Source organism: Vigna unguiculata, chromosome 2, assembly GCF_004118075.2.
Source record: "Vigna unguiculata cultivar IT97K-499-35 chromosome 2, ASM411807v1, whole genome shotgun sequence".
In the NCBI taxonomy this organism is placed as follows: domain Eukaryota; kingdom Viridiplantae; phylum Streptophyta; class Magnoliopsida; order Fabales; family Fabaceae; genus Vigna; species Vigna unguiculata.
Window position 1 is genome coordinate 29,687,391 of NC_040280.1, and position 19,474 is coordinate 29,706,864.

Below are 19,474 nucleotides of genomic sequence, written 5' to 3' on the forward strand. Positions count from 1 at the left end.
TAATATGTAAACAAACAAAACTAATATAAATCAATATGGGTATCATTGATGGGTACTCCCCGTCCTCTTTATAACAATTAATTTCATTTAAAATCAATATTTAATGCAGAGGTGAAATTTTAATCTTGTTTCAATGGCTACGCCAACAAACAGTATATTTATAACAGTGTATAAAGAATTTTTTTCTCTTTATGTCTATATTACATAATGACAATTTTATTTTTATAATATAATTATTTATTAAATTTTTTAAAATTAACAGTTATTTTTATTTATTTTTTATAAAATTATTTTTCTTTTCTTTTTTTATTCATTAACCATTAATTTTTCTATTTATTTCATTTTATTTTTAATAAATATAAATTTATTTTATATATTAATTTAATAACATTATACTATTATCACCTACTAACATATTATTCTTTATATTTAAAGAATGCGTACACATAGATGCGATATGTGTACCCTAATAAACGTAGAAGTAGATACAAAAAGTATGATAAATATTTAAAAATTTGATTTTTGTACCTATATATATATATATTATTTTATATGTTTAATTCTTGTAATTTTTATATTTTAAATTCTTACAAATTTATAATTCTTATTTTAACTCCTACAAATATATCACCTTTTGTTTTTAATCCTGGGTGGATATTTTTTGGGACGAAAAATAAAAATTGTAAAATGGTAGGGGACAAAAATTCATAAAAATTAAATTAAGAGGCAAAAACAAGAAAACGTGATTATTTCAGGCAGCAAAAATATATTTATCCCATTTTTTTTTTTTTTTAAAAAAGAAGCGTGTTTGGTGGGACAACATAAGTTGGGTCGAATCCGGGTCCTCGATCATTTATATCCCCGTTGGTGTGTATACCTTGGGTTCCTCCTTCTGTAACTTGAGAGAAAAATTAGGTTCTTTAGGGTTTCATCCTTCCTGCGGTATCAGACATGGGGGGAGGCAATGGCCAGAAGTCCAAGATGGCTCGTGAAAAGAATCTCGAGAAGCAGAGGGCCGCTGGAAAGGGTAATTTTTTTCGCCCCTTTCTCCAACCTAATCATATTTTCTCATTCATCCTCTCTTCAATTCAATAGGGATCTTCGATATTCCATTCAATACTTTGATTTTGAAAAAAAAAATCCATTTTTTGAAAATAAATTATGAAAATCAAGACGATGCATGTTAGATCTGGCTTCGTTCCTGACTTTGGTATTTTCTTTTAATTGTGTAGGAAGCCAACTGGATTCAAACAAGAAAGCAATGACCATTCAGGTAATTCCTTTTGTTTTATCTGCATAAGTTGGATTTCTCGCACGGTTTGTTGTATAGAATAATGAATTGGATGTTAATATTGTTAATATACCATCAATTTCATCATCCTTGAAGTATTGCCCTCTTTCTCGTACTGATCGCTAAAATCAACTATAGTAAAAGATCAATTATTAATAATTATGCCAAATAGTGAAATATAGCAACTTAAAGACTTAATCGATTGATATGCAATGCTGGGAGTATTAAATGTAGAGTTTTATTACTCTAGGGACTACGTAGGAATAGAATAGTATTTTTGGGGACCCAAGTGATGGTTTATTCCATTATTTTGGATGGAGATTTCTGTATATATTTGCTAATATTGGCAGCATTTCTGCTACGGTTGAATGTCTGCCATTCACCCTTTGTCCTGGGATATCTTTCCCTGGTCTTGGAAAAGATGGTATGATTTTATCAAAACGTTGTGACAGAAGCCAGTGAAAATGGAATTCAGATTCCATACTAGGCCTGGTAATACCTAACATTACAGTTTTATTACTATAGACGCTAAGGAGATAGAGTAATGTATGGGGGGTTTGATTACTCCATTATTTCAGATGGAGATTGCAGTATAAATTTGCTTATGTTTGCACATTCCTGTTATGGTTGAAAATTCTCGATTTATTGTTTGCCATTCGTTATTTGTTCCTGATTATATTCTGAATTTATGTTCCCTGATCATGGAAAAGATAGTATACTTGCATTGCATTACTACTTTTATTTCAGTATATTAAAAATAATTGAAACAAAAACGAAATTGCAACGAAGAAAAGACAATTATAGGAAACATTGTATTGAAATTTTGTGAAGAGCTACATTTTATGTGCATGAAATGGGCTACAGGGTGGGATGTCATCAGTATTACCGTGCACTACATTATCTAGTTAGTTGTGATGCTGACTTATTTTAAAAATTTGGTATGTCATGCACATTTTATTCATGCATGTCTTATATTATCTAGTAATACTATTGAAATATACACATAATTTTAGTGATAGCGGCAGAATTGGAACTCTGTACTGATCATCAATAATGTATATTGATTGAATAATGCAGTGCAAGGTGTGCATGCAAACATTTATGTGCACCACTTCGGAAGTGAAGTGTAGGGAGCACGCTGAAGCCAAACACCCTAAATCTGATGTTTATGCCTGTTTTCCTCATTTGAAAAAGTGAACATATTGGAGACTGGAAGTGGAGAAAATTTATATCATCATGGCCTCTTCCTTAAACCTATTCACCGAGATCTTCCTCCAGTTTCTCTTTATATTGAATGTCTTTTCTGTGTTTGTGCCTTGAGAATTATGAGAGATAGGGAGAGCAGGGTGTTTTTATTATAATTTATCTTCATGACAGGGCAACAAACTGTGTGATGCTTTCACTTTCTGTCTAGCTGTAACTGCTTAATGATCGTTCGTGTTAATATTAAAGTGTTACATAAACTTAAGTTGTAATGTTGTCAGAGAATTACTTGACTATCAATCATTTTGGCTTAAGTCTGGAACCAACAAAATGGAATCTTTTGGTGAAATAGATCGTTGTCTGTCCTGAGCTCAATAGTTTAATATTATCCCATCCTTTAGTTTAATATGTAATATTTTTAATATATGGACTCCAGTTTCTATAATTCTAGAGGATCGTTCTGTCCTGAGCTCAATAGTATCTTGGTCTTTTCCGATCTGCCAGATGGATCTAATCTATTTTTATTTCTACAAGCTAATAGTGTAAATAATTTTCGACTTGTAATTGGCCTTTTTCTTAAGATTCTGCAAGTTTAACTCAACATCTAGGATTGAAAGTGTGGGAATCTTGTATAGACGGAGTTGTCAAAGCTGATGTTTTAGAAGACCTGTAAAAGTGTATTCGAAAGAAAAATCGTGGGACTGAATTCTATATAACGGCTTTCATCGGTCACTTAAAAGCATAGAAGCTACATATCAACTTTCATAACCATTTTCCTGAAGTGAATTCATGGCTATTTATATGCGTAATGTTTAATACAATTAATTAAAAACCACTATAATTTCCAAGATAATTATTAAGTAGAGTTTTATATGTACAGTAATTTCGACTAATTAACAGTATATATTTTTTTCATAATTGCGTGACTTATTTTCCATTTCAAATAAAATAATCATATACTAAACATTATGCTTAAGTGATAATAGAAATTAGTTTGCTGTAATGACATTCTCTCCAAAAAAAAAGAAAAACGGTCCAATATGAACTTAGGCATAACTTGTGCTTTCGTTTAATGAATTAAAAACTTTTATCAAACAATTAACCAAATACACAACCTTATCCAATACATATCCAGAGGTTCTACCAAATTTATTTCAGCTGTATTGGAACATTAGAAGTTGGCATAAAGGAGACTGATATTCCATGTCAACCTTCATTACGAGAAAAATAGATTTGGAAAGGCATTTGCTGCTGTATATTATCATAGTCTAACAATCTTACACTAGAATAAAGTGACTTGAGAAATATTTTTATTATTTATTTCACTATTATATAAAAAATAAAGAATAAAGTAAAATTAATGACATTACACGCTTAGATAATTAGAGTAAAAGCAGAAGACTTTTTTCTTTTCAAATCTAACAAACCATATTATTTAAGATTGTATAACTTTCAAGATCCTTTCAACTTTCAATAACTGTCAATAACATTATTCCTCGTCTGAACATAATATGGATACACTCCACGGGAAAACTACTCTGATAAACAGAAGGTTACCAAGATGCGCGTTCGGATATCATAAAAAAATCCCAAATATATTAACTCAAGTTTATGGATCCATAAGTAATCTATAGTTACTGTGTCCTCATTCTGCTACTTTCTGCTGCCCTTACCTGAGAGAAATATGGATGTGCCTGCGGGGACAAACACCAAATGACAGAAAAAAGTTAGTGCAAGCTGCTTAAAAATAAATAAACTAATTAATAAGGAAAAATGATAGATTGACATTCAAAATAATAAATAACACTCAAATGACACCCGGAGAAAGAGAGAAGAGAACTTTTGCACAAGGGTTATGATTTGATAGACAGAGATAGGAGAAAATTGATAGAAGTTGGAGAAGTGTTAAGAAATAATAAGTGTCATTAAGAAATACGCCAAAAAAAAATGGAATCATAATTTTTGTCCTCTTTATTTAATGTGGGTTTTTCAATTTGATCTAAATCTTTAAATCAAATGAGTTATGGTTTGTCCACTACATCTTTTCGTGCCAACGTTTTGCTTGAACCTCACTTTGTCTTCCAACTTTTCAGACGATATTTTGGTGCTTGGATATGGTTCATGATAATGGTGAATGCGATAGAGAGATATGTAGGTAAAATATTTGGTCAATTATGATTAACTTCACAGTAGTTGGTGGATGTCTAAATGGTGAACAAAGATGCGACAGGGATAATTTAAAGGTTTCTGGTGGTCATTTGGCAGCTTTGGATGACGATTTGACATTTAAGTACAAATGATGAAACCTTTGTCCAAAATGTTGACAACGAAAAATAACTTGCAAGACCGCATCAAATCGTAAACTTGGACAAAAACTTCGGCACGGAAAAAAAAAACAGAGGATGAAATTGAATAAAAACACAAGAGGACTAACTAAAACGTAGATTGAACTTTAAATGACGAAACTTGTAAATTTCCAAAAACTATTAAATTTGTTAAAGCAAATGATTTTAAAGTTAATGCAACCAAAGAACGATGCTACTGCAAATTGAAAAAAACTACAAACTAAGGAGCTGTTTGTCATTACCATCGCTTCCTTAGCTGTTAGCCTGTCCTGGTGATCATATCGAAGAAGTTTATCAAGAAAATCAATTGCCTACATGCCACAAGAATTTATTAAAATGCAGTCCATACTAAATCAGAAGGTTAACAATGTCAAATAGGAAAATTGAAGACCCACCTCAGGAGACACAAGATGCTGATTATCTGCATTGATAAATTTAGACCAGGGCTTTCGACTGTGTCTGTAATACAAAATTGCATTACATAATAAAATATGTTAAGTCAGTAATACCGCTTCATTTATCTACCAAGAGAAAATAAAGTCAAAATAAAATCAGCACGCTTCCAAGGAGAGCTTGAAGAGGAAAATGATAAAATGCTAAACTCCCGTGGAAATTATTTATGATAAACAGTTAATGATAAATATAGTTGGGGATACCTTCCAACAAGCGCATCAAGTTGAGGATCAAGTTCCAGATGATACTTATTAAGATACGCATTCAGTTCATCAGTCCCAAGCACCTACATATCACTAATAATTAATAACAGTAACAATAAAAATAATAACGATAACTTGAATACAGAAAGAAAATTATATCTACAAAGGCTTGTTAGGATAGCGAAACTTGGTTAAAAATTAATATTAATATTTTAATAATGCTAAACAATGGTCAATTATTTTATACTTTGTGAACCACATTAGATGGAGGACAAGATATCATAGCTTGGAACTAAATATGAAATTGCTGTGTACAACAACGACATCAAGGTAACCCAAAATTTACAAATAATTGTAAAGCACGACAAATGTAACCTTAGCTATTTTTACAAGCTGATCATGGTTGTCATGGCCATAAAAGAAAGGTTCTTTGCGAAATATCTGCACAAAGTACATTGAAAAAAATCATAACCAGAATACACAATTTTAATCATGTATGTTCAAATTTAGAACATCTGCATAAATGATGTCAAGAGTATGCCATATAGGACTTGTTATTTGTAGTTATAATACATACCATTCCAGCGAACATGCAGCCAAGGCTCCACATGTCTAATGAGTAGTCATAGTCTTGCAGATCAACTAGAAGTTCAGGACCCTTGAAGTATCTGAGAAACAAAAACATAACACATGACAATTTTGGTCAATGACATTTAAAAAGAAATCACATGTTATACTTGCATTACACTCATAAAATATAAGCCTAGGAAAATTTAGATAATCATTTTTCGTGTCAAGTTTTAATGATAACAATGATTATACAAAAATAAATTATAAGTGAAAAGAAAATCAAATAAAGGGAGCCGTGCTGTGCTTATACGAAGAGCATTGGAAATGCACTTAAAGGAGTAAACTAGAATACCAGTAGACTAACATTAAACCCTCGGCAGATTTAACTTAGAAAACATGGTAGCATATGTACACCAGAAAACTTCAGAATTAAAGCCTAGGAAAAAAAGACAAAAAAGCAATAAATTTGTCCATTCTGAAAGAAAGAAATGTTGTCTCAAGCCATATTGGTTTCAATTTTTCTCAAATACCAATACACTCCATTTTATTCATTCCAATGTCGCATCTCTTCTTTGAAAATATGGTTTATTGCTCAGAGGACAGTACCTTGAAGCTACACGAACGTTATATTCCTTTCCAGGATGATAAAATTCAGCAAGACCCCAATCAATCAAACGAAGTTTTCGTAACTCATGATCAATCATCACATTATGAGGCTTGACATCCCTGTGCATAATGCCTTGAGAGTGGCAGTAATCCAGGGCCTGCAATTCAACACTAAAGCATTCAGAAAACAAGAAAAGGTTCTCAATACACATTTGCTCAAATAATTAAAAATAATAAATTGGGTACATAGAAAATGATTATAGGGCTTATACACATCAACATATTATATTCATGTATGGAGCCTTCTTTAAGATATGATACTCAAACACGGTTTAAGGAAAAACAATATGTTGATTATGGAGAGGACATAAAGAATGGCAGTACCAACTACCAAGTATAATACAAGAGATTGAAGGAACATATCTTACCTTAAGGAGCTCATATATGTAATAGCGTATGTCATAATCAGTCAAGGTTGGATACAGAACTTTAAAATCCGTGCTGTTGACATACTCAAATATCAAACTAGGAGTTTTGGAATGCTGATCTCTGACAATATCAAGAAGCTTGACAATATTTGGTCCTCCACAAATATTCTGAAGTATTTTTATCTCTCTTTTAATCTGCAAAATGGTGTTGAAGTACTCACAAAGTAAGAAAGAAATCAAAAAGAATTTGAAATGGCATATTATCAAACAAAATAAAGTTAAGAAAATATGAATTACTATTATATTAATAAAATCTAAAAATATTAACATCTAACATTTGTCAATCCAAAGAAAAAAGTATATTATTAATTCCAACGCATCATAAGGACTACTGATTTGGACAACATAATCCTACTGATTCACAAAAATGGAATTTGCAAAACCGCATTGCAGATGCAGCAGACCCACATCATTCGTATATATAGGAGGAATCAATTGACAGGTGTGTGACTGTGTAAAGAATAAGCGGAGACCTGCCTTAATCCCTCCTCTGGATATTTTACAATGGCACTAACCGTTTTCAAGAAAATTCATCAAGCTTAGCTCAAATTTTCACCTATAACCCTATACCGAGGGTCCACTGACTTGCAATATAACTAACTAATATCATATCAATGTTGCATATAATGTCATTATGCCTTCTATTTATTTGTTGACAGCGCAAAGAAGTGTTATGCCCTACATTTATAGCCTCTATGTTAAAAGCCATTATATTATGTCATGTTTAACATCTCATAATGAGTTTTAAGGTTATAATACAACACAGACCTCATAAAAATGCTTGAGTGTGCGTGAATTTTTTAGAGTAAAAAACAGGTGCACTATGCAGCAGATTAGGAGAATAGTTCACATAAAGCACCACTGGTTGGCTTAATTCATAGTGTGCAGGTACCCAAGTAAGGAGAATAGCATGACCACTAATAAAGGAGTACCTTTTTTTTCTTCACAGGTTTCAGAATCTTGATTATACAGCGCTCATTGCTATTAACATTAATGCCTTCAAAAACCTCACTATATTTCCCTCTGCCCACTTTTCGCACAACTTCATAATCATCTTGATCACTGAAATAAAAAATATGGCACATAAATAAAAATATTTTTGAAACTAAAAATTAAAGAAATTGGCACAGGATGGGCAAGAAATCATCAAAGGGTTCCAATATCACCGATTCCATTTAAATAGAAAATAAACTAAAAAGGAAGCAAGGAATACTCGCTCAGTAAAAATTAAAAAAAAAAATGTACGATAGATTAAGGATACAGAGAACAAACTTGATCAATGAACTCTTCGGTACAAGGTGATTCTGGACCAGCTCAAATGTCTGGTCCTACCACACAAAAGCTAAGCAAGAGCATCAGATCCAATCAAAATCATATCAGTGCAACACAAACGGCTCAATTCCTCATCCATCAGTTAGTTAGTGTAAAATACTAGACACAATTGCCGAAGCCATTGGTACGAGGAACAATGAAACAAACAAACAAACAAAAAAAGCAGCAGCTGAGAAACCATCAACACAGTCTATAATCATACAATAAAATTCCCTTGGTTGTGGAATGTTCCCTCTGAGATCAGAAACAATAACACAAAAATTAGGGTTCGGAAGATTACCCCCACTGAAGGGTGAGGGACTCGTAATCCCAATACTCTTTGGGACGAAGAACATTGACATCGGTGTAGACGCGCGCCTTGGACATGGTCTGGCGCGTGGAATCTGAGATCCCGAGTTTTTGGCGAAAGGTTTTGGGGCGAGAGTGTGGCGATGGTGTTAGTTTTAAAGGATTGGAAGATGCGCAGGGTAAGAGATTGAAGACAGGGGTGCGCAGTAACGTAGCCTAGGCAGCAAGTAGCGGAGCAATAGTTTTAATAGCGTGATTATTCGTCGTGCGCATATCTCTCATCTCATGGGCCCATCTCATCCTCTGTCTGTCTATCAACGCTTCGCAGCGAAGGTAATAAAGCTGCGTTTGGTCCTCTGCGCTTTTAAAATATATCCCCAACCAAGGATTCTTGCTCTGTGGGTCTACCCTAAGAATCTATCCACGTGGCAATTACTGACTTGTCCCCAAAAATATCTGTTAGCAACCCAATTAGAATCACTCTGAAAGATTCTTTACTCTTTTTAGGATGAAATTTTTTTCAAAATCCTTCAACGTGCTTATGCTTCCGATTTTTTGTCAACTGGCCCTCTAACTACGAACTCATGTGGATAACCTCATTATGAATGAGTGTCACACCCATCTTCAACTTCCATGACAGGATGGAATTTATTTAATATTAAGAATAACAAAATATTATCTGTGATATTTTTAGAATTACATTATTGACGAAATAAAAATAATTAGGTTTTGTTTATATTTATGTTCACTATATATATTTTCTTTTTCATAATTTTAGTACAAGAAAAGTTTTAAATTTTCAGGTAATATGAAGTTCAGAATATTTCCTCTATTAATTTTTTGAAAAATAACATTTTGAGAAAAATATGCTTTTTACTTAGATTTCCTACAAAATAGTTCTCGCGCAAAATGCGATATTCTGACTTTTCTCTTCCAAAAAGCTACATAAATATTTTTTTTAAATCTTTATAATAAACTAAACATTTTAATTATGTTCAATAACCATAATTCGCAAGATTCATTATGGTCAATATTATGGTCTTCTTTTTGAATTACATAGTGTAGGAGAGGATGGAAATGAGAGAATTCCAGGGATTGTTCATTAATTGTGTAACCAAGTAACCAAAGACTCTGCTTACCAATATCAAATTATCACAAAATATACATAAACATTCATACTTTTCACTTCTTTCTCACTGCCCCCTTTAATTAGCTTCATTCAAATAACCCCACCTTTAAAAAAATTCTCTTATCGGAATAACTTTTTACCTTAGATATTTATAAAGTGTTGGAACATCTTGCATTTATCCTCATTTGTCCAGAATGTGCAGGATCCCAAAAATAAATACAGCGATTATATATACAAGCTCAACTTCCCCAAAAAGAATCTGCATTGCTATTCACTAACAACTAGGTGGATCAAATCATAAAATGAAAAAAAAAAAAAAAAAAAAAAACTCGAAGGAAGGGGATAGAAAAGAAAAAGGTAAGAGTTTTTTAATCGTTGTCAGCATTGTCTCCATATTTAGTCTACTTCTTTAGGCTGAATCTGCTCAAAGTCAAAAAACTCAAACATGAGACGTCTCACGTCACGTTTCCCATAAACAAGATATGAAAGCCCATGAAGAGCTTGTTGAACAGCAGTTGTGGCTGGGTTTCTTTTTCTCCGGTTATTCTCATAAGTGTCTTGAATCTTTTCATCGAATATAATATACCGGTGGAGAAGTTTGGCCCTCAAATATCTTCCACAATACTTGTTCATAAGAAGCCCACGGTGCCTCTGTTGCAGCCACAACCCCGGAGCATCTAAATGCTTCGTCAATAATCTCTCAGCCATCACCAAATCCTTAAGAAAATCAGAAATAATGATGTCAAAATTATACATTACCCAATTGTTAGATTGCAAATAGAAAACTTATAATAAAATATGGTATATCCCATTAATGAAATGAAACTAGTCTTTCCACAAACTTCAGTCATATTTTCATCTGGATAGCAGACAGAATAGTAGTAGTGTACCTGTATCTTTTGGCCAATGTATTCTAATCTCTCGTAGCAAAATCGAGGATGCTCAAACTTGTACTTCGATGGATGCATGTAGCAAAGCTGTGATTAGATAAGACACTCATCGTCAGAACTTATAACAAAAACTTTGCCTTCCTAATTTCCACATAAAAAACTTGAAAGTATCACTAAAATATTCAAGGTAAGACTTGTGCATAGACACATGCAAGCCCTAATGCCCTCTACCCTTGAAAGTCAAGCCAGATATGTGCTTTTGATATGTTGATACAACAAAAGGAAAAATAGAATGAGATGAACAACAGAAGACCTACCTGCAATCCAAGTCCAAGCTCTATGTTCCTGGCTTCAGTAATTTCTGGGATTCTGTCTGTTACTTCTAATGGATATCCAAGTATTTTCATAACATGGGGTCTGGTATCATAATCCCATATATTGCCCCTAAAACGGTGCATTCCTGGGGGAACACAAGCTCTAAATAGCCTTGGATGTTCAAACAGAGCATCTGCAGGAGGCTGAATGAAGAACAGTCAACATCATTTCCGTGACATCATTTAAAAATAAAGTATTCTATTACAGATGAATTTCTAATGGACATGGATGAAATAAGTTTTTGAGCATGACATATAGATCATTGTGCACTAACTTTTCTTAGAAAAATAAATAAATACTTAGCAGAAGATATGAACTGCTTGCCTTATATGAAACGATGTCTTGCCAGCTTAGTTTGCCTTCAAACTCAGCAGATACATAATCCACATCTTCAAGTTGTCTCCGCAATTTGGGCTGGCAGTCCTCAGCATCTGGATCCATTCCAAAGACTTCAAAAAGAACACGATACACTTCTGGCATACCAAAACAAAGATAGATAGCCCCAAATAAAGCCCAAAATACTGACCTGCCATAGAATAACAAATGTGAAAATGCAATGAACAATCCACTTCATAAATAGATTGGACAGATACCAACTTCATTGATTAAAATGGTTCTGTCATTCATGAAAAACGGTAAAAAGTAAAGCTCATCCAACTTCGTTGATTCCTTTCCAACTTTTCTTGTTTTAAAATTGATTTTCAAATTCCACACTGCTCAACATTCAATTGCTCATCCAAAATCTACTAAGCTTAAAAAATATCTTCAAACGATAAACAAAGGCTTAAACCTTCAAATTTTTGCCTTCTCTTTCCTAGATCCTTTTAGACAGTTAAATAGCTAAAGCCCCTTATTATTTTTTATTCAATAGTCATTGTACAACATCAACATGAAAAAGAGATGGCACCTAATATACTAGGATTGACATCACTCCAGATTTCAGTCAGTCATTGTATTTGAAGCCAATACAACATCAATTTTTCACATTCGAATTCTCCATTCTTCAGCATCCCAAGTACATATACGATACAACACATTGGATATTTAAACATCACTCAAGAATATCATGAGCGGAAAACAGAGAGCTGTATTAACCAATTAAAAAGCATATAACCATAATTTCTGAGAAGAAACACGCATCTCAACTGTTAACATAATACAGCAACTCAGTTTGACCAGTCACATGAAAATGCTCATAGACCAACCATTCAGTCATTTTCAATTTTTATCTCATTGCCAAATTTGGACATATAGTAAGTAAACATAATGCTACACGCGGGAATGTTCTTAGATGAAATAACAAAAATTCCAGATTGGCAGTGACTATTTAGTATCAAGAAAATATATTATATGTAATGACAACGTAAATAGATTTTACATTGCAATCCAATCACAAATCATCGTTATAGTAAGTTCGTTGACTTTTCTAATAACTATCTAATCAGATCATACAAGCCACACTGTCTAATAACTATCTAATCAGATCATACAAGCCACACTGTCTAATAACTATCTTAACAGATTAAAATTGGAGGTGCATACAGATTTAAACTCTTCCGTGTTTACTATTACTAGCACGATTGGGCTACCATAATTTGAAAGAAAACCCGAACTTAAAGAGAACCATGTTATCCAGTGAGTGAAAACCATATCACAAGAGATTAAAAGTTATAACTTACTTCACAGGACCGTCCCTTTCCCTCTTCCTTATCTTATCCATGTCATCATACGTAAATATCAAATTCTGCAAGCTAGCGGCTTTAATCCACTGATCCAAGTTTCTCTTCCCTATCAACCCAAACACTCTCTCCCTCATTGGACCCGGCGACTCCCTCGGATACCTCTGCAAGAAAAACTCAGCCAGCGCCAACTCAAGCACGTACTGTCCCAGAAAAGACAACCTAGAATGCCCCGACCGCACGTGCCGCGCCTTCGTTCTCTCACATGAAGGGTGCTGAAACGCCAAGTACAGCAACGTGTCGAACTGCTTCGCGGGGTTATCGTCCCCGAGCGATTCCGAGGGCTCGAGAGAGTACCCCAGAGCCTGCTTCGCTTCGAGCAAATACTCGTCGATCCACAACTTATCCGCATTGTTGAGCCGCGACGAGGGTAAGCACGAACTCAGCAAAGGGAACGATTTGAGAGAGAGTTGCGGGCTGTTGAGAAACCTTTCAGCTAATTTGTTATCGTCTATTGGGGGCCTTAGAATGAACCTTCTTGGGGGTCCCTTCTTTGTGGAAGTTGCTTTTTTTCGTGCCGCGAGCTCCTTGAGAAGTCGATGGGGACTGCTCTCGGGGGAGCCCTGTTGTGGCTCTACGGCCACCGCGAGAATTCGGAAAGAGGGGGTTCGGGATTTGGAGTTTCTGATGAAAAGGTGAATCGGGAACGGAGAGAGGGAGGAGGAGAAAGAGTAATTGCATGGTTTTGGAGAGAGTAAAAAAGAAGAAGAGAGTTCCATTATCGGAGAGTGGCTGTGGTGGGAAATGGTGTTTGAAGATGGTGGGTTGCGAACATTAAGCTGGTTAATTTCTGGGTTTGTGTACGAGCTTTGACACCATAGATGAGAGGGTTTAGGGGTTCGGTTGGAGTCTGACAGTGTTGGATAAGGTGGTCGCTTCCCACACCCTTCGTTTAGCCGGATACTTTCTTGGATATTTCAGATTTCAATGTTTAGATAGCCAAACGGTGCCGTATGTTATGAGGGCATGGGCTTAATTTTAAAGACACGTCGTTGATTATAAGAGTTTGTGCGCATCGATGAAATTTTAATAAGGTGATTTTGTAAATTTAAGACTGACCTGCAAAAACATAGGTAGTATCAAATTAATTTGATCTGTTTACACCGTATGCAACTAAATTATACAATTAAAAGATGTGCAGTGAGATTTAAAAAATATTATATATAATAAATAGTGTCAATATGAATATAATACTATAACATTTTTTGTTAAGTAATTCTTTTGTCATTAATATATAATGATATACTTTAAAAAAAATTCGTAAGATTTTTTTTTCCTGTGATTACACTGCAATTAAAATAACTTTAAACATAATTTAAACTCATATTTAACATACACTTAGGCCAGTTTCTTAAACTTGAAGTCGCAAACATCCACACAAACTAAACTTTATCTCCTTTTTAATATTTGTATTTTGAATTCCAAACGATTATTTGGTGGAAAAAATAATTACATTGTTAAGTTTTCCATTGCTACTGGGCGAATAAATCACGTAGTACAAAAGTGCATTTTAATATTCCTTCCATTTCATATAAATAATGTTAGATGGTCACTTATAAAAACATAAAATTCAGCTTTTGATAGTGTTTTTAATTTAATTACATATTTGTAAAATCTCTATAGTGTAAACCTTTAAATATTTTAGAAGGCATGTTTGCTGGCAGTAAAAATAGAAATAATAATAAGTAGTTAAATTTACAGAACTAAATGCAATAGAAATGTTAACACCATTAAAAACGTGATTTACCAGAAACGACAGAGAAACGGCGTCGTGTCGTGTGGTTCGGGGGCGTATTGACGAGGCAAACGGAGTCGCCGGCAGAGGATTTGGTAGAACGAACGAAAGAAAAAGGTTTCGTTTTTCACTCATTCTTCTTCCCAAATCGAAATCTAACAACTTTTTCACTCCAATCTTTCGAATCCCTTTTGAAGTTCCTTCGCTGATCCCTCTCTCTGCTCGCGCTAACCTCGTACTCTCTCTCTCAGGTCATTTTTCTCTCACTTTCATCATTTTAACTTGCAATCTGTATGCTGTTTAATATCGTCAAAAGTTCTTCCTTTTCACTTCCTCCACATTGCTCCCGCTCTTATCGATAATTTGCGTCTTCTGGGTATTTCGTAATTGTAGTGGTTTAGTTGCGATTATCACACTACATGATAATAATATCTTATCATTATGTTTTTCAATTGGTTATTTATCGTAATGTTTCGTATTGTGCTTTAACTTTTTCCTTAAATCATGCGCTTTCCCATTTCCACCAATTATGTGCATTTAGAGTTAGACGTATTATGAGATAGACCTAAATTTGAACTGGTTAGCATCGTTCTGCTACTGATTGTGTGATCTTCATTTTCGGTGAAGGTGAGTTTGAAGTGATGTGATTTTGATTGCCTGAATGAGTACTTTTAGTTTGAAAGTAAGTTTATGGTATTAAATTCTCAGCTTTGCACATAAGTTGTTATATGTACTTTTTTTCCAGTAGTTGTAGTTAAACGAGAACAAAGTTGATTTTGAAGCATTGTAACCGGACACGTCAATGTTTGTCAAAATCATGTTTCTTGTGCCCAGACCAGTGTCTGGGGAGTGAAATGCTTCCCCATACTACAAGCAATTCCACGTGCCTACAATCACATTTGATACTTGGCTGAGGCTCTGCTTCTGAGTGTCTTCTTTTTGAGTTTAACTTGCGTGATTTGATGAAGTTGGAGGGCTCGTTGGTTTGTTGGATTGTGTCTTTCTTAGACGCAGATTGGTCTTAGACACACTAACCTGCCACATCACTCAAGCCCACTCATCCTAAAGCACACTCACGCATACACTGACCCACTCACTTGTCATAACACCTAACCATCACACACAGGCACAGCACGAAACGCACACCTCACTAGACTATCACTCGCTCACTCATCACAGATCACACGAAATGCACAAAAATTCAAGTCCACTCACTTCACACACACGGAAACACTCATTGTTCACTCCACTTCACGAGATTGATCTCACGCGGTTCACTCATCCCTCACATTCACTCGGGGGGGTGGGAAGCACAGAGGAAGAAAATGATGTAATAGGGGGAAGAAGTTTTCTAGAATTTTGGATTTGAGAGAAACGGAGAAAGTGAGAGGTAATAGGGTTAGAAGAGTCAGTGAGGAGAAGGAATAGTTGGATAGCAAAGAGGAGAAATCAAGGTAACGAAGATATCCTCTCTTAATCTCCTCTATAGTTTCTATTGAATGGTTATTTTGAATCGATTGTTCGAATTGCTCGTTTATTTGGTGGATTTGCGTCAATTATTTGCTTTAATTTGAACATTCCTCCTCTACTCACTGGATTGGACTCCTGAGTGTTTCATGGATTTGCTTTACTCTATACTGTAATCACTGATCAGTTCAATGAATTTACGTTTTGTACTTGATTTTCTTGTTTATGAAGTTTAGTTTCAATTAGATTTGCATTCCTATGCAATTACTTTTATTTCCACCGATTATGATGCTTGCTATTAGTGTTTCATTGCTCAATTCTTGATTTGTATTCGCGTTTTATAATTTTAGTTGCTTTCTTTTCTGTTTTAGTTGATTTGTATTCACGTTTTATAATATTAGTAACTAGGATCAATTGCTAACTCTCTATTTTCATTTCAATTTACGCCTTAATATGTTCGATATCTAGGTTAGGATAGTTATTTTACCCTGTTACTTAATAATTTGAGTTTTAGGATGTGAGTTTTAGATTTTGCCTTTTAGTCATAATTGTAATCGGAAATTTACTATGTTTTATGAATTCCAAATGTGCTTGCATTGTCAATTGCCTCCTTGATTCATCATACACAAATCTCACCTTTCCTTGATAGTTTAGGTTTTCTAGAATATGTAAATTTGGGGATATGAACCAAAACTTGCGTTTTTGAAATAATTGTTCTAGTAGGTCATTAAATTCTAACATCATCTTCGTTTCAGATTCTGGAAAAGTTTTCGGAATGGCAGCAATTTACAGTCTTTACATCATCAATAAGTCTGGTGGACTGATCTATTACAAGGTATGGTTCTCTTTACTTTTTGTTGCTCACTAATTCAAACATCAAATTCTTTATGTTGGGTTTCTAAGAGATTTATTGTATATTCCCCTGATATTGATGGCAGAAAGCATATTTATTGTTGTTAAAGGTTTTTTTTTTTTCTAATGTGATTGAAAGCTAAAATTTTGACCTTGTCACAGTTTCTTTTTGCATTGTTAATTAAGTCTCATATGTCTGATCAGGTTGTATATTGAGCTTCAGTTCTAAATTCTGTTTAAGAAATGACCAAGATACCTTTTACATCTCGTCCCATTGGTTCCTCAGTACATATGTCTGATATTTGGAGTTTTGTTTCTTTCTTAGAATCTAGAATTGTCAGCATGTTTAAGAAATATGCTGAATCTTACTAATTTGGATATGGACTTACTGGGAAGATTGTTAGCAATGATAGCTTAGTTTTCTTTCCGACCCTTTGTTTTAACAAACCAATTTCAATATTTTAGTTATAGTTAAGCTTTCCTTTTTACATGTTAGAATTACACGTTAATTCTTTTGCATTTAGGATTATGGGTCTGCTGGACGAATGGATACCAATGACAGCTTGCGAGTGGCAAGTTTATGGCACTCAATGCATGCTATCTCTCAGCAGTTATCACCTGTATTAGGCTGTTTAGGAATTGAACTTCTCCAAGCAGATACGTTTGATCTTCATTGCTTTCAGTCGCTGACAGGTAATTAGTCTTTAACAGTTGTTATTGCATTAGCTTTGCAATTTACTCGGTGAATAAAATTATTGGTTTGTCTGGTAGCTAGCACCTTTTCTTTTTCATGCACGCCTTTAAGGTCTTGCAGGTAGTTGTGGTTTGAGTATATATGAAGCTCTGATAACTATTGGTAAACCCCATTATAAATAAGGGGTACTTGATTGCTTTGGGATTTTAATCTTGATTCTTTCTAAAAGCTCTCGATAAATTAACAGATAAACCCCCTTATAAGGCAAAGTCCACTTAATACTTTCGCAATGCTATTTCTGTTGCAAACAGAAATGAATTATTTTCTCGAGCACCTGATTTTAGAGTTAAAAAACAGAATCGTTAAGTTGGAAGGCAGGTTGGGTTATTGTAGCAATAAATATAACTTTTTGGTGACATGACCCAGTATATTGACTATATTTGTTTTTTCTCAGCACTGTCATTTTTGTGATAATAAACACCCATTACTCCATTTTCCGATTCCTCTGGGTTACACCTGCATCTTCGGATTTGGATCAATGAACTTGAATTCTTGAGAGTTGACATTGTTCTAGATGTTTGGCTGTTGTTTAGCTGTTTCCTTACCCTACTTTGGCATTTGTGTTTCACACTTGTTTTCTTAATGGAACTATGTTTTTATTGCTTAACAGTTCTATATTCGGTTAAACGTCACTGGCAAAAATAAGCATGCAAGATTTCTCACTTTTATTTCTTCATATAATATTGGTATTAACAAAAATGTTCCTTCTCCCTTGCAGGGACTAAGTTTTTTGTGGTGTGTGAGCCTGGAGCTCAACACATGGAAAATTTACTGAAATTTGTCTATGAATTGTACACGGACTACGTTTTGAAGAATCCGTTCTATGAGATGGAGATGCCTATACGTTGTGAGCTCTTTGATATCAACCTAACACAGGCAGTTCAAAAGGATCGTGTTGCATTTTTGGGCCGATAAATTTATATCTTACCGTTTTCACATTTTTATATTTTGATTGAGTACATAATCTAAATATTCTCATTCAATTGCTTGTAACGTATCGTATTACTGCTAGCCTTTGTTGCTTTTCAGGCACAAAGCAACAACTATGATGTCTGAGATAAGATAAGTTTTCTGACATCCGAGATTCATCATTTTCGAGCATTGCTTTAGTATGGGTAGTTGTTGGAAATTGCCTTTGCCTACACATTATTACCTTGGCTGTGGTTTCAGGTTTGTAATGTGTGTGGAATTTATTTTCCCTTGGCGTTGGGTTCTTACGTCGTTGGTTATTGCTGTAATGGGTCAATAGTCAGTTGCAATGTTGCATATTCCTCAGCTGGTTACAAAATTTCAATCAGTTTACTGTTCTCAATGATCCAAATTATGCATAATAAAACTAAACAGACATTGTTTTTCTTATTCCTAAGTTCCAAGAGACTGACCACATTAATAACTTTTGGACTAGTGTTAGCTTTAAAATCATCACCAAAGTTATAACTAATAGACCATCTTTGATTGCCTCTAGATCATTTCTCCTTAACAAAGGCACTTCGTTAAATGTAGAAACTTGCTGATGGAATCTATGTTGCCTCTTAAGTTGTTAATATGTTCAAACTACTCTCTCTGTAATGGGTATGACCCTTTGTAGCCTTCAAATGTATAGCCAACTTGTCTCTTTTACTAAAGTTCTGGATATCTGGATCAAGAATTTTGTATGGTCTAAAGACATCAGCATAACTACTTAAATCCAAAATTATATTTAAATATTAACTTTAAGATTTAGTATAAAACCTTTGTTCTCCATATTTATGTGT

At 34.1% G+C, this 19,474-nt stretch overlaps 4 protein-coding genes across 7 annotated transcripts; 2 read left to right on the forward strand and 2 right to left on the reverse strand.

Moving 5' to 3' along the window:
- Window positions 1-789: 789 nt before the first annotated feature.
- LOC114173349 (uncharacterized protein At2g23090) lies at window positions 790-2,843 on the forward strand. Its single transcript, XM_028057674.1, has 3 exons — window positions 790-1,027; window positions 1,233-1,273; window positions 2,369-2,843. Exons 1-3 carry the CDS (start codon window positions 952-954, stop codon window positions 2,486-2,488), a joined length of 237 nt encoding a protein of 78 aa, XP_027913475.1. The 5' UTR covers window positions 790-951; the 3' UTR covers window positions 2,489-2,843.
- Window positions 2,844-3,903: 1,060 nt separating this feature from the next.
- Window positions 3,904-9,104, reverse strand: LOC114173347 (casein kinase II subunit alpha-2-like). The gene is made up of 10 exons (XM_028057669.1): window positions 8,772-9,104; window positions 8,092-8,221; window positions 7,100-7,294; window positions 6,672-6,829; window positions 6,073-6,163; window positions 5,871-5,936; window positions 5,496-5,578; window positions 5,235-5,298; window positions 5,082-5,150; window positions 3,904-4,188 (listed from the first exon to the last, which is right to left on the reverse strand). The coding sequence occupies exons 1-10, from the start codon at window positions 8,855-8,857 to the stop codon at window positions 4,129-4,131; spliced, it is 1,002 nt and encodes a 333-aa protein (XP_027913470.1). The 5' UTR covers window positions 8,858-9,104; the 3' UTR covers window positions 3,904-4,128.
- A 952-nt stretch (window positions 9,105-10,056) lies between these two features.
- Window positions 10,057-13,882, reverse strand: LOC114173346 (ribonuclease III domain-containing protein RNC1, chloroplastic). Of its 2 annotated transcripts, XM_028057667.1 has the most exons (5): window positions 12,853-13,882; window positions 11,498-11,699; window positions 11,116-11,316; window positions 10,799-10,885; window positions 10,057-10,625 (listed from the first exon to the last, which is right to left on the reverse strand). In XM_028057667.1, the coding sequence occupies exons 1-5, from the start codon at window positions 13,629-13,631 to the stop codon at window positions 10,305-10,307; spliced, it is 1,590 nt and encodes a 529-aa protein (XP_027913468.1). In that variant the 5' UTR covers window positions 13,632-13,882; the 3' UTR covers window positions 10,057-10,304. The 2 variants fall into 2 exon arrangements, with proteins under 2 accessions (XP_027913468.1, XP_027913469.1); XM_028057668.1 differs by lacking the exon at window positions 12,853-13,882 and having other exon boundaries at window positions 11,116-11,306; window positions 11,498-11,693.
- Window positions 13,883-14,639: 757 nt separating this feature from the next.
- On the forward strand, window positions 14,640-19,079 carry LOC114173348 (trafficking protein particle complex subunit 4-like). Of its 3 annotated transcripts, XM_028057671.1 has the most exons (5): window positions 14,640-14,764; window positions 14,845-14,898; window positions 16,870-16,949; window positions 17,491-17,659; window positions 18,439-19,079. In XM_028057671.1, exons 3-5 carry the CDS (start codon window positions 16,890-16,892, stop codon window positions 18,633-18,635), a joined length of 426 nt encoding a protein of 141 aa, XP_027913472.1. In that variant the 5' UTR covers window positions 14,640-14,764; window positions 14,845-14,898; window positions 16,870-16,889; the 3' UTR covers window positions 18,636-19,079. The 3 variants fall into 3 exon arrangements, with proteins under 3 accessions (XP_027913472.1, XP_027913473.1, XP_027913471.1); XM_028057672.1 differs by lacking the exon at window positions 14,845-14,898; XM_028057670.1 differs by having other exon boundaries at window positions 14,642-14,898.
- Window positions 19,080-19,474: the final 395 nt, after the last annotated feature.